The 13,165-nt window shown below is 35.2% G+C and overlaps 1 protein-coding gene across 1 annotated transcript in view; it reads left to right on the plus strand.

The window, feature by feature from the left end:
- Positions 1-13,165, plus strand: part of LOC124880928 (phospholipid-transporting ATPase ABCA1-like) — a 283,949-nt gene that overhangs the window by 41,240 nt on the left and 229,544 nt on the right. The window contains exons 10-11 of the mRNA XM_047386373.1: positions 9,892-10,031; positions 10,728-10,844. Of these exons, the coding sequence (XP_047242329.1) occupies positions 9,892-10,031; positions 10,728-10,844 (257 nt within the window). The remainder of the gene's footprint in view (positions 1-9,891; positions 10,032-10,727; positions 10,845-13,165) is intronic.

Consider the following 13,165-nt stretch of genomic DNA (forward strand, 5'->3'; position numbering starts at 1 on the left):
TAACATTTGAATTGCTTACGTACAATAAGAGAAATTTAACTATATTTTAAAGAAATATATTGTAGCTAGCATACTGGTTGTTTTCACAATTAGTTAGTCAGTCTATAGGCTTAATCTAGAATGTGAATAATAACTCACAGCACAGAACACAGCATATTTACAGTATCGTGACAAAATAACATTGTTGGGTGTCCATATTTTAAAATCACCACATATATATGCAATCTGTCAAACAACTTAAATAAATTTGGACCTTAAATGCTGGCCATCTATTGGCACCACTGGTAAAGATGTGTAAAACGTCTTAAAACTACATATTTTTATTTTTTGCTGTGGTAGCAAAGTCTCATTCAGAAAGAAAAACAAAACAGAGAAAAATCAAAGCTTTAAGGTGAGTACATTTATTCAGTTGGTAAAATAATAATGTAAAGAAATGCATTTGAATCACCAGTATGGCATGTATTAGCACCTCCAGTAATTATTATGTTTTTTTTTATATCATGTTTTTTGCTCATAGCGAAGCTGTTATTGTAACATAAGCATGATATTGGAGGAACAATTACTGTTGAAGTTATCACAGTTTTCACCACAAATGTTGGTGCAATACATTGTGAATGAGTTAACAATTTAAATGAAACTAGTGTAACTCACCAAAGCAAACTAGGAGCTCATTTACATGTCGATTTGCTCAACTTTGGCTATTGTGATGCCTACATATATTTTATCTCAAAAACTCAAGGGGCAACTGCTTCTAAATAGCAAAACAACTTAGCTGTGATATAAAAACAATGTAGGTATTTTTAGACTTCGCCAATATAAAATAAGGAAGCCATGGCTGCTTCTGCAGTTTTTCTGACATTCCTCAGAAGATTTTCAGACATAGGGGCATCTGAATGATTTAGAATATCTTTAAAACTTGCTTTATTTCAGTAACTCATTTCAAAACAGGGTACTCATACCTAAATATGAGTAAAGAGTGATGCATGTATATTTTCTGCTAATTGTTCTACACAATCATGAATAAGACTGCTGACTTAACAGTCGACCTGCAGACCATCATTAACATGTATTCCTTGTGCTAAGTCCCTCCAGGACTGTTGCTCAGTGGTCCAAAGTTCAGATGAAAGAAAATGTAGCATTTCATTTGGAGAGTAAAGGTCCCAAAGTCTGGAGGAAGAGTGGAGAAGCACAGAATCCAAGTTGATGAAGGGCCATTGTAAAAGTTTAAAAAGCATGTGAAGATTTGTCATTTGTTGGTGTTGGTCCACAGATTATTTTTTTTTTATCAAGACCATAGCCAGAACAACCATCTACCAGGAAATTCAACAGCACTTCATGCTTCTTTCTGTTGATGAACTTTATAGAGGTGCTGATTTCATTTTCAAGCAGGACTTGACAGCTGGCCACACCAACAAAGGTGTCAGTAACTGCATTAATGACCATGGTATCACTGTGCAGATAGGATCTATTAGATGTTGTCAAGAGGAAGATGAGGGGGAGATGTCTTTTGAATCTACGTATAGATCAATTTCACTTTTTCAAATGAATTGCTGAATTAAATAACTGTTTCAGTTATTTTCTAATTTGTTAACACTCATACTGATCTCCGCCTAATATTTGGCCTTTTATATGTTGTTAATTATCTGTAATAGTTTTATTTACGGATTTCTGGCTTGAACATGTGTCCTTTAATGTTTTCTAAGTTATTGAATGGATAATCAACCTATCTATGTCTATCTGTTATGATAAAAATTGGCAGTGAGAGCTCCTCTCTGATAAGGGTAAATATCAAGCAGACTTCCACTTATCTCTTAATAGGGAGTAAAATAATTAACATTATTTCAAGCCTGTATGACTTTCAGACAAAGCTTGACTTTTTATTTTGTTCTGCTTCATTAGTACATGAAGTATTGGCATGATTGGATATTTTTGTTTTGGTGTGCTGTAAGTTTTAGCATGCACAAGCTTCTCAGTTGTGGATGGAATAAAAATACCCTAAGAAAAGATGGTGAGTCATCAAAATTCTCAGTGGTACCCATTTCTTTACATGTGCTCACATTCAAATATCTTATTATCTGTACACTTGTTTATGTTACCTCATTAGGACCTTTTACTGGTGTATTCACTTACCTTCAAGGATCAATAAGTTTTATGGGAACCAAAGCCCAGTCTTGCTGCAATGGGGCATCACTTTTAGGTTTAGGGGTTAGGATAACGAGCAATATATGAAATGGTATAGGTTACGGTTAGTGTAAAGGTCAGAGTTAGATGCAAATAGAGTTACTGAGACAAATGGAAGTCAATACGATGTCTTAATATGGTTAGAAAATACAAACCTGTGTGTGTGTGTGTGTGTGTGTTTGACAGCACTGTTTCACAGAGGTACTGAATTGAGCCCCTCCCCAGGGTACAACTCAAATTGATTAAATTTGTCAGGTAAGTTGAGGGGCTGGCTTAAGGCTCCAAGCAATTATTTTACTGTGGCTAAACCTAGTGTATAGACCAGCTTGTTGTTTTTCTTGTTTCAGTGTCAGTTCTGTAATAAATTCAGCTTCTGTTGTCAAAAAATAAAAACCCCAGAGAGAGACTTAGATAATATGTAATGTCTGTAATCTCATGGTCCCTTCAACACAGAAAATATTCAAACATGATTTATCTTTCCCAAGACACAAAGGTGATTCATATTAAGTTGCAATACATTTGTCACTGTCATCTTCATTCTCACTTTATTGTAAAGCAAATCTGTCTCTTACTTTTATTATCAGAACACATTGATGAAATCAGGAACAAAACTGTACATGTCTAGAGGGGAGTGCTTTCACTGTGCCAATCAGTCAACTGTTGGTAACTTTATTAAAAAAGCTTTCCATAACACTGTAAGGTATGGTGTGTTACAGGATGAAAATTTTAAAGGAATAAAAAATAAGGATATAAAGCACACTTACCAAATAATATCTAAACAAATCTGGGTAGTTTTAGGTATTTTGATTCTTCGTCATTCTGTATTTTACCTGTTTTGTTCTGCTTTTTGCAAAATTTTTTTATGTATGAAAAGGTGCCCTCTTCCATGAAACGCTTGGTACACGTCATGCCAGGAACCCCGGGACATAAGTAAAATGGGTCAGGCCCATCAGCTGAGGCTTTTGTTAAGATGCTTTTTCTTCATTCCATCCACTTCTATACAGAGTCCTGGACCACAGTTTTAACTCCATGGTGCATTCAAGGCAATTGCTACACTAGATTATTCATATTTATATAACCCTAGATTTCAGAATTGGCTGCTTAGTTTTTGAAAAAAAAGTAGAATCAGGATTATTTTGGTCAATGCTGAAGTCCTGATTATTAAAATGATTGCTCCTTAAGTTTGGAAGCTCAGTGAATGGAACATAACATTTTCCCTGTTGATCCTTTCTGGAAATAACTGACAAAGTGTTTATTTAAGTTTAAGACATTGTACAAAATAAATAAAATAAGCACATGATAATTGACACATCTAGTAAGATCAACTTGTTGAGACCAATACAAATTTGCCCACATTTTAGTCATACATAAAATTATCATTTAAAAACAACTTTTTGTATTTTCAGTGGTTGCTTTTGACTGAAATTTAAATTTATTTGGTTATCTGAAACCTGAAAGAGTGGAAGAAAAGCAAAAATAGAAGAAAATGGGATAAATACTTTTTCACAGTGCAGTATAATGTAATGTTTAAGTGCAATGAGTTTACAACACATCTTTTTTAAGGGACAGAAGGGATAGATTCAAATTGACTCACTGTAGTTTATTGGTTCAGTAGGTATATTGCAAGTTCTGAGAAAAAAGTTAATCAAAGGTGTTTTACAACCATTTTGTTTTGCAATCACTCTGATGTGGAGATAACAGGGCTTGGTAAACCAAAGTTTAGCATTTTAACCCCACCTTATTTCCTTAGACAGGCTGTTTAAAGTTAAAAGTTGCAAACCAAGACTATGAAACCACTGCTTCAAAGATAAACTTTAAGCCCAAGTTTCACATTTGTTCTGTGTAAATGTTTTTATTATTTATGAAACATAAAGCACATCTGTTTCTGTTCCATCAAAAGCAGAACAGATGGCCAAGTTGAGCTACACAGCAGCGTATTAAACAAAACAAATGCAGACTTTGCACAAGAAACAAAAAAATCCTGCAGCCTTGTGGGCTGAAAAACAAAGTAAATAAAGAGAGGAAAAATGCATTTGTTTTGAGTAACTTGAGATTAAAATGCCTGACATTCAAGTTGAAATAAACATGGTTTGGAGAAGTCTCTATAACTATTTTATTGTTAATTAAAACAGCTTGGAGTGAATAAAGTCAAGTGCTGAAATTCAGTTAAAGTCAATATTATGGGTCAAGGCAAGACTTGTTCATCACATTCTGAGATGATAAATTATAAAAAAAAAACACTCATTTCGGTTTGTCTGTAATTTCTTTATATGTAGTATACAGTCTTGAACAACGATACCTTATTATTTTTTCGCTTCACCCAGAACTTGTCGTGCACTGTAGACTGTTAAAGCTGCATCTAGAAGTTTATTAGAGTAGACTACATTGTCAATGCCAGATAGGACTCTAAAAGTTAATACAATATAAAGATTATTTGACAATATCAGGGGATGAGCAAAACCTCCAGGTCATGAGATAAAACAATACACGATACAATGGTTTCATAACAAAAATATATTTTAGAAGTATTTTGAGACATCTGTAAAAAAATACGTCCTGTACACATTTAACTTCTCAATATATTGTGGTATATAAAACTGTGTTCTTTCTTAGTGAAGACTTGTATATTTAAGGTCCAGTATTTTAGATCATGAACCAGAGATGATGAAATGCATCTCTTGACAAAAAACTTTTGGCTAGTCCTTTATTTCAACACCTATAGAAACCTCTAAAACAGATGGTGGTTAACCTTTGTGGTGGCTAGCCAGTGTTTCCAAACATTTTTCATTTTTGTCAAAGCAGCAGGGCAACAAATCAAGAACTTCCTCCTTTCACACTTCAAAATATAAGTCTCAAACTTAGAGACAGGATTTCAAGCTTTTTGCACTCATCTTAAAATCCATGTTTGATACTAATAGCCTGATAAAGTGATGTTAATGGTCACAAACTAAATGTGAACCTCTTGTTTAAAGTCAACTAAATTGAAATTATGTCCAGACTTTGACTAGGACACTGCAAACCTTTATCTTTTTTTAACTGTTTAGAAAGGGACTTGCTGGTGTGCTTTAGAAATTTCAACTACAGCACAAGCCAGGTGTGCTGGAGTTTAAGGTCACAAACTAATAGTTGGACATTTTTGTAAAGGATTTTGTGCTAGAGAGCAAAATTATTTTTTGTATTAGTAAAAGTATTAATTCTGGTAGATCATCAAGGCCTTAAAGAAGCTACGCAGTATCAAAACCAGTTTAAGTGACTTAATTATTCTACAAGTCCAGTAGTGATCAGCCTTTAATGTGGGCAGTAAAACTGAACCAAAACTATGGTTAATACCAGTTAATCAATGATATATAAACAAGCGGGGAAATTATATTTTCACAAATAGGCTTGTTTTTTTTTTTTTTTGTTGCCCTAAATAGATTAACTGTGATGGAGGGGAAAGGTTTTAATGGATAAATAGATATATAGGGTCCCCATAGAGAAGCTACAGCTAATCTGTGTTTTGCTTGAAAAAATGTTTTCATCTATCCCTAATCTCTGAGAAACCAACTCTTTCTTTTACTTCAGTCAAAATGGATCCTGGTGTTGTCTTTAGAAGTATTGACAAAACAATTTATGCCCATGGATGTAGTGAGAACAGAAGTTTGTTTTCTTCATCTTTTGTCACCTGTAGTTTAAAACTTTCTTTCTGGCTGCCTGCAGCTGCTTTCACTCAAACCTTGAGATGTCTCACCAGCTGGCTGAGAGGAGTTTTCAAAATGTACTTTCACAAATATGTTGTTTCAACTCCGTATCAGAAATATAATAAAAATCAACTGTACTTGCGAAATTTGCTAACAACAATTTGTATTCTAAGCTAAATTGGATGTTTTCTTATTTTTGCTAATATACTTTAAGCTTATAATTAGTTAATTTTTCTAATCAGACTAAACAATGTGTTGAACAGATGGTTGCTGGGCCGAGTGTAATGCGCATTGCTCAATTCTAAAGTGTTAGGATTGCGGAAAGTGGCATTACTGCAGGCTGCGAAATGAACAGGTGGCCAGATCCAATCTAAAGGGAGGCCATTATCTGTGTTGCACCGACCTCCCTAGAGCACCTGGGAAAGATGACCAGCAGGCAGAAGGGCTAACATTTAATTGCACTGAAAATGGCCTCTAAACTACCACTGATGTGAGAGATGGCTGCCATTGTAAAATGAGAGGAGAGAGGTCTGAGGTACTGAAGTTTTGATGGGCAAAAAAATGAGACAAGCCTGGAAAAAGCAATGATGCTGTGACAGGTGTCGGAACAACAGGGACAGCCAGTCGGCCCTATTGAATGGCAGATGACACGTCGCATTGATCCATTACTTGATAAAGTACCACACTTCAAGAAAAACTCATTTAGATTCAAAACAAGCAAAATGAAAGTCAAAGAATAAGCTTACTATGTGCTCAAGGTGCTTTTGCTCACAGTCCAAGACCTCATGTAACTTACAGCACTCTCAGAACCTAGCAATATTCAGGTTGGCAGAACATTTTAATTAATAATGATCTTGCGGCCGCTTAGCACATAGATTTTTTCTACTCAGTTCATAGTAGTTTTTCTCTATGTTGTCAGGTCTGGACCCTTGACTTGTGTTTACTTCAGCCTGTCAGTGTTTTCCGTGAAATAAAAAAAAGTGTCCTTTTTATGAACACATCCTCTCTGCAACTTTCTTTTTCTAAAGCAGTTGTAGTTATAACCAAATCGCTGTTCATTTCATTGAGACATTTTTACCCACTTCTAACATTTCCATGGAAAATCTTGCTAATAAGAAAATGTTGAGAGTCCCAACTAGGGTATACAGTTTAATCTACAAAAAAAATGCACACTAAGTTCATTCTACTTAAAATGTGGAAATCCAGAAACACAAACCTGCAGAAATGTGCTTACTTGAAAACAACAAAAAACTTTTTTGTTGATGTTTGTCATCTGTGTTTATTTTGATCCTAGCAATATCACTTTTTTTATTATTTTCTCATTATATAATGAATAATTTATTGAATCTAGAGTAGTGGAATGATAAAAACAATCATTTGACCTAACATATAAATATTGAGTGTGTTAAAGCTTGTGTAGGTTTTACTGTGTACAATTATTAGCTGTGTTGCCACCGCTTCAACACTACCAAAATCATACAACTAACCTTGGTGGGGCAAAAATGTTAACTGAGGCATTATTCCTTTACCAAGGTTTCCTGTTAGCAATTTGGAAGGAAAAAAAAAGTTAAGTGGATGTGCATTTCCACTAAGTTCACCCAACCATTTGAAGCCCTCTTGATTCAGATTTTTTAAACTAACAATTGTATTCCTCTTCTAACAATATGTGGTAATCAACTAAGTGTTCAAAGCCACTTTATTTTGAAGCAATGTTTCAAGTCATCATCACTTCACCTTCAAAGTACCTACAAAAGTAATCAATAAATACCAAATACACCTGTCAAAACAAATGATTGCAACCGACTGAAAGATGAACAAATGTCCTTAATTAAGACTCTATAGTTTAGGGGAAGACATCGGTTCTGAAGTGCACTGATTGGATCAATATTTTCTCTATGGTGCAAATCTAGTGTCTTGTTATGCTCTGTAAGCAGTTTGTTGTTTTGTTTTATCTTCCTCCGACGTCTACAAGTCGACTACTACTACTAGGGAGATCCTGAAACATAGCCCATCTTTTTGTTTGTTAATCCCATCAATACAATCATCAGGCCAGTGTTAGCCTATGGGACACAAGATGCACCTAATTTTTTCTTCTTGGTTCTGCATCATATTTCTTCCACAAGACAACAACAATACTATTGTATGTTGATCACTTTTAGTTTTTTGTTTTTGTGTAGGTCATCAGACAACTTGATTAAGATTACAATTCAAGTTTCACACTAAGAAAGGATAAATGTGTTTGTGGTTTTGCTCTAACAAACCCCTATGGTTGAATATCCTTCTTACAAAATATACTGAGTTCTACACACTTCACAAGTTTGAAGGAGGATACTTTTTGCACTGAGTCATCCTTAATGTGTATGGGAGTGGGGTATTCTCTTTTATAGAATGATCATCTTTTGCAGATGCTAAGCACCAGGTTATCTATGGAGCACCATTCTGGACCTCTTTCCTGTATCCATACCTATTTCTGTTTTGTTTTAGGTCAACCAAAGTAGTGTCCTCTGTTTTTTTTATATTAGTTGTTTGCATTTGTTTTATGAGTTGGTTTGCAGGCATGCATTCAAAGAAAAAACAACAGATGTCTTAGCACACACCCTTGCAGGTGCAATAAATGACATTTAGCAAGGGAGGGGTTAAGAACATGTCCTGAACAACTGGGATCAATTATTTAAAAAGTATCTGATCCGGTAGCACACCTGACTATATATACCCAAGTCAAGCGGTTTGTTATCAAGTTGGCCAGCTATGATCATGTTAAAAGCTGACATAAAGTTGAGAAAAAGGTCTTTCACATATGTGTTGTGCTCTATTAATACATAATAAACACAGTTATTACCATCCTGGGATATGTCGATGTGTGGATGTATGGATGTATGTATGTATGATGTATATGATGATCAACACAGCTGTCTTCCTTAAATGGCATGTCAATTATATTTTCCATTTTGAATGTGCCTCTCTGTCACATCGTATTTTATCGAAGGAAAATGACACGTCATGGATTGCTGAAAAAATCTATTTGAATTAAAGTTAGGAGATTATGAGATTATGCCACATCTTAAAAATGTTTTTTTTTTTTTTTTACTAGGAGAGCAGAGAAATGTGAAAGGCACTGTAGGTCATTGTTATCTATATAAATCACTCACCTTTGGGCAAATATGCACTTCAGATGTTGATGTAGGTTCTTTTGTCATCTCCTCGACAAGACATCAATGCACTGTTGGAATCATTTTGGTTGGCCGGCCATTCCTAGGAAGCATCATTGCTGTTCTATGTTTTCACCATTTGTAGATGATGACTCTCACTGTGGTCTGCTGAAGCCTCATAGCATTAGAAATAGCTTTGTAATAATTTCCAGGATGATAGATGAATTTATTTCTTATCTCCTCTTGAATTTCTTTGGATCGGGGCATGATGGGCTGCTTTTTGAAATCTTTCACCCTACTTCATGATGCCAGACAAATTCTGTTAACCTTGATTGTACTGGTTTAGTTGTGGCAAGTGGAACAGAACTCAGTTGTCCCAAGAATTCAAGATTTAGGAAAAATGCCATTTACTTTTTCACACAGAGCCAGGTTGGTTTGGATAGCTGTTCTTCCCTTAATAAAGGGAATCACTTTAAAGTTGTTTTTTGTATGTACTCTGATAATTTTTGTTTAATATTAAAATTTGGTTTTATTTTATTGGGTCTTGGGTCGAGTATTTATAACCACTATATATTTTCAGTTATTAGTAATTGGTATGTTAAAATTTGAGTTCACTTTGACATGAAAGAAACTTTTCGTTTTGCAAATTTTTGTAATATGGGGGAAATTATAAAATTCGAAAACTGGAAAACATTCAAGGTGGGTAAATATTTTTTTAAAGGCATTGTACATCAGATTAAAATTCTTTCTGAAAAGAGAGGAGAATTAAAAGCTCGAGAACCCATGACAGCTACTACATGTTGAACTACTGTATGTCAATGCACTCTTGGCCTTGAATTTGACTTTCCTAAACTTCTCCACTCTCCTCCCCTCCTCCGCAGATGCCTTTTGTCAGATTCTCGTTGACACCCTGGAGGGCACACCTGGTCTGCGCTTCATTTGGAGCACCTTCAAGCCATTACTGCGAGGGAAGGTTCTCTACGCACCAGATACACCTGCTGCTCGCCTCCTAGTTAAAGAAGTATGTTTAAAACAAAGAAAGACAGAAAAAAGAAAATGTTTTGTTGCTGGTTTTATTTCTCATGCACATGCATGCTACATTTTACCTGGCTAAAATTCAGTTTTAGTTGTAGTATGTACTTAAATATGTTTGTCACAAATTTAATTCCAACTGAAGGAGGCTTTTAATTTGTGTTAAAGCCTGAATGTCACACATTACAAATAAGGCTGAAAAGAAAAAGCTAATATGTAGACTTGAGGCCTTTTTAATGAATGTTTTAATATTTCATAAACTTTTTTTCCTTTAAGATATCAACGTGATTTTAGACAAAACAAACTAGATGTGAAGGGAGGATTTTACATATCAAAGGTGTGCAAAACCTTCTAGTTTCACAGCTAGAGGCTCTACTCAAGCCAATCCTTTACGCATTGGAAACAAAATGTATACAAGTCAGTGTTAAAGAGCAAAAAATAGCATTTAAATTCAACCCCATAATGTGGGGGGTAAGGGGCAAGATAAGAGGTGTTTCTGGAAAGGGGTTTTAGCAGAGTTACAATGTAGTTCCTCCAGAGAGGGAAAACATGGAGTACTTTAATGTATTGGCATTAGTAGGAACACAAACCTCTGTGCTTCCCACTGAGAGGGAGGAAGGGTGAGTTGGATTGTTTTGTTAAATATTGTTTTTTGTTGTGTCTTGTTTTTCTTTTTTTGTTCCAGGCAAACAGCACTTTCAACTCCCTAGCCATGGTAGGGGAGCTGGTAGATTCTTGGGATGAACTTGGACCACGTGTCTGGGATTTTTTGCAGAACAGCCCTCAGGTCAACACAATGCGGGTAAGACTCAACGAAACATATGACCCCAAATCACCACTGCTTATTTTTTGTTGTTGATTTTGTTTTTACTTGGGTTTTCTGGAAAGTTTTATTTTTTTTCATAGTTCAAGGTAAAAGAGAAAAAGGGCAGGTTTTTGACACAACTAAAACTTTTGGTTTGTTTGTTCTTTGCATTGCCACCCATTGGGGGGGTGGGGGTGGGCTGTGGGGGTATTTGGCGAGAGGCAGGGTACACATGGACAAGGTCGCCAGTCCATGACACGGCAACACAGAAACAAACAGGCACACACACACAATTGATACTTAATGGTAAATTAAAGTAACTATACCTAACAGTCATGCTTTTGGACTGTGGGAGGATACCACAATACTTGAAGGAAACCCATGCATGCCTGGAAAAAAACATGCAGAATGACCCCAGGGATTCGAACCCAGGACCTTCTTGCCACAAAGTATGGTGCTACCAGCTGAGCCACTATGCTGCCCAATGAAGGTGTGATGATTATTATTGTCATGCACAAATAAAAAGAAAACAGATGAGAAAGAACAAATGTTATTTGAAAGTTACTTAGCAAAACTCATGATTCATCCTTCAGAAAAATAATCATAATAATTCATTAATATATTATAAAGTATTTCTGATCTTTGTAAAGTAACATTGGTTGAACTTAAAACCTGTTTTAGCCTCCTATAGACTGTTAATTTTACCCCCAGACATGCTAACTCAAAACGTGTTGCTGCTAGTTTTAGAACAATTGTGTCTTTAAAAATGTGATGGATGGTGCTCTCTTTTAAGAAGGAGAGTATTCAGGCCGACTCTGACAGACACAGCTGATTGTAGAAGGGGAGCACCAATTTATGGTTTATTTGACAGTTCAAAAGTCTGCACTGTTTCTGGCATCTTGGTAAAAGTAGCTGTGTGAAATAAACTTTTAGATATTCTGAAACTGTTTAAATATGTTGTAAAGCTTATAACAAGAATCTATACCTAGTTGGACACAGGGGATTCCTGAAACAACCTGTTTTTAAAGGACCAATTTACACTTTACAAAACCCACCTGTTGTTTTTTTCTGCAATGGGTTGTATTGGCATTTAGTCCTGCGTCAAATGACAATGGACAATTAGCAAGCAGTTATTTACCTGAAGCACTGATGTAAACAGAACACATGTATGAGGACACATTAGTTTTTGCTGAGACATGTGTACTTGGGAGTGCAGGCTTGTGCCTAGCTGATTTTTTCTTTTCACCACATATTCCCAGTTCATAAAGTCCCACTTGAGGCAGACTCTGACTCTAACAACAAGAACCCAAGGATCAAAAGATGAGCTGGGTCAAGTTTAGCAGCCTGCTAAATATATATATATATATATATATATATATATATATATATATATATATATATATATATATATATACAGGGGTTGGACAATGAAACTGAAACACCTGTCATTTTAGTGTGGGAGGTTTCATGGCAAAATTGTATGGTAGCCAGTCTTCATTGATTGCACAATGCACCAGTAAAAGAAGAGTGTATTTTCAAAATTCTGAAGTTTTATCTTGTATTACAAAAATTATTAAACCCCCCAAATTAATAATTTATGGCAATAATGAGTGTATACAAATGTCTAATATGGCACTGTAACTCAAGTCTTGGTATATGCATAATTTAGCTTCCACCTCTGCATCCCAGTAGGAGATTTTTATCCCAGTAAGATATTGTTTTTATATATTGAATAGGAGTGACTCACTTCCATAGGAGTTTAATTTTACCATATTGATCTTAATCCATTGATCAAATCTGAAGAACGTATCATGCCAGATGATGCTATAAATAGATAAAATTGTCGAGAGAAATGAGGGGTGAACAGGGGTCACGCAAACTACCGATATGCTTTATTTTCTTTCTCAAGACAGTTGGAGACCTTTCAGGTGTGCCTTACTTTTTTAAAGTATTAGTTTTTCAGTTATTCCAAACAGTAATCTTAAATCTAAGTTTCTAAGTTACACTAAATTATGGTCAGAAATATCATAGCTGTTTCTGAAATATACTGTACACCTGAAAGTGCAACATGTAACTTATTAATAATTGAGGAAAGACTTCATGCACATCCTCAGCAAGATATCAAATATGAAGTTGGCACTGCAACATCACAACATTATTTTTATTTAGAGACAGGAAAAACAACAAAAACACACAGGTGTTACAAAGCAGACTCTGGTATATTTTTCTGTAAAAAACAAAGAAAAAAATAGGTATGAAGATAAGCTGCAGGTGAAAATATACATGCTGTGTGCATCAATTTGCTACACCTCCTGTTA

This window comes from Girardinichthys multiradiatus, chromosome 14 (assembly GCF_021462225.1).
Source record: "Girardinichthys multiradiatus isolate DD_20200921_A chromosome 14, DD_fGirMul_XY1, whole genome shotgun sequence".
In the NCBI taxonomy this organism is placed as follows: domain Eukaryota; kingdom Metazoa; phylum Chordata; class Actinopteri; order Cyprinodontiformes; family Goodeidae; genus Girardinichthys; species Girardinichthys multiradiatus.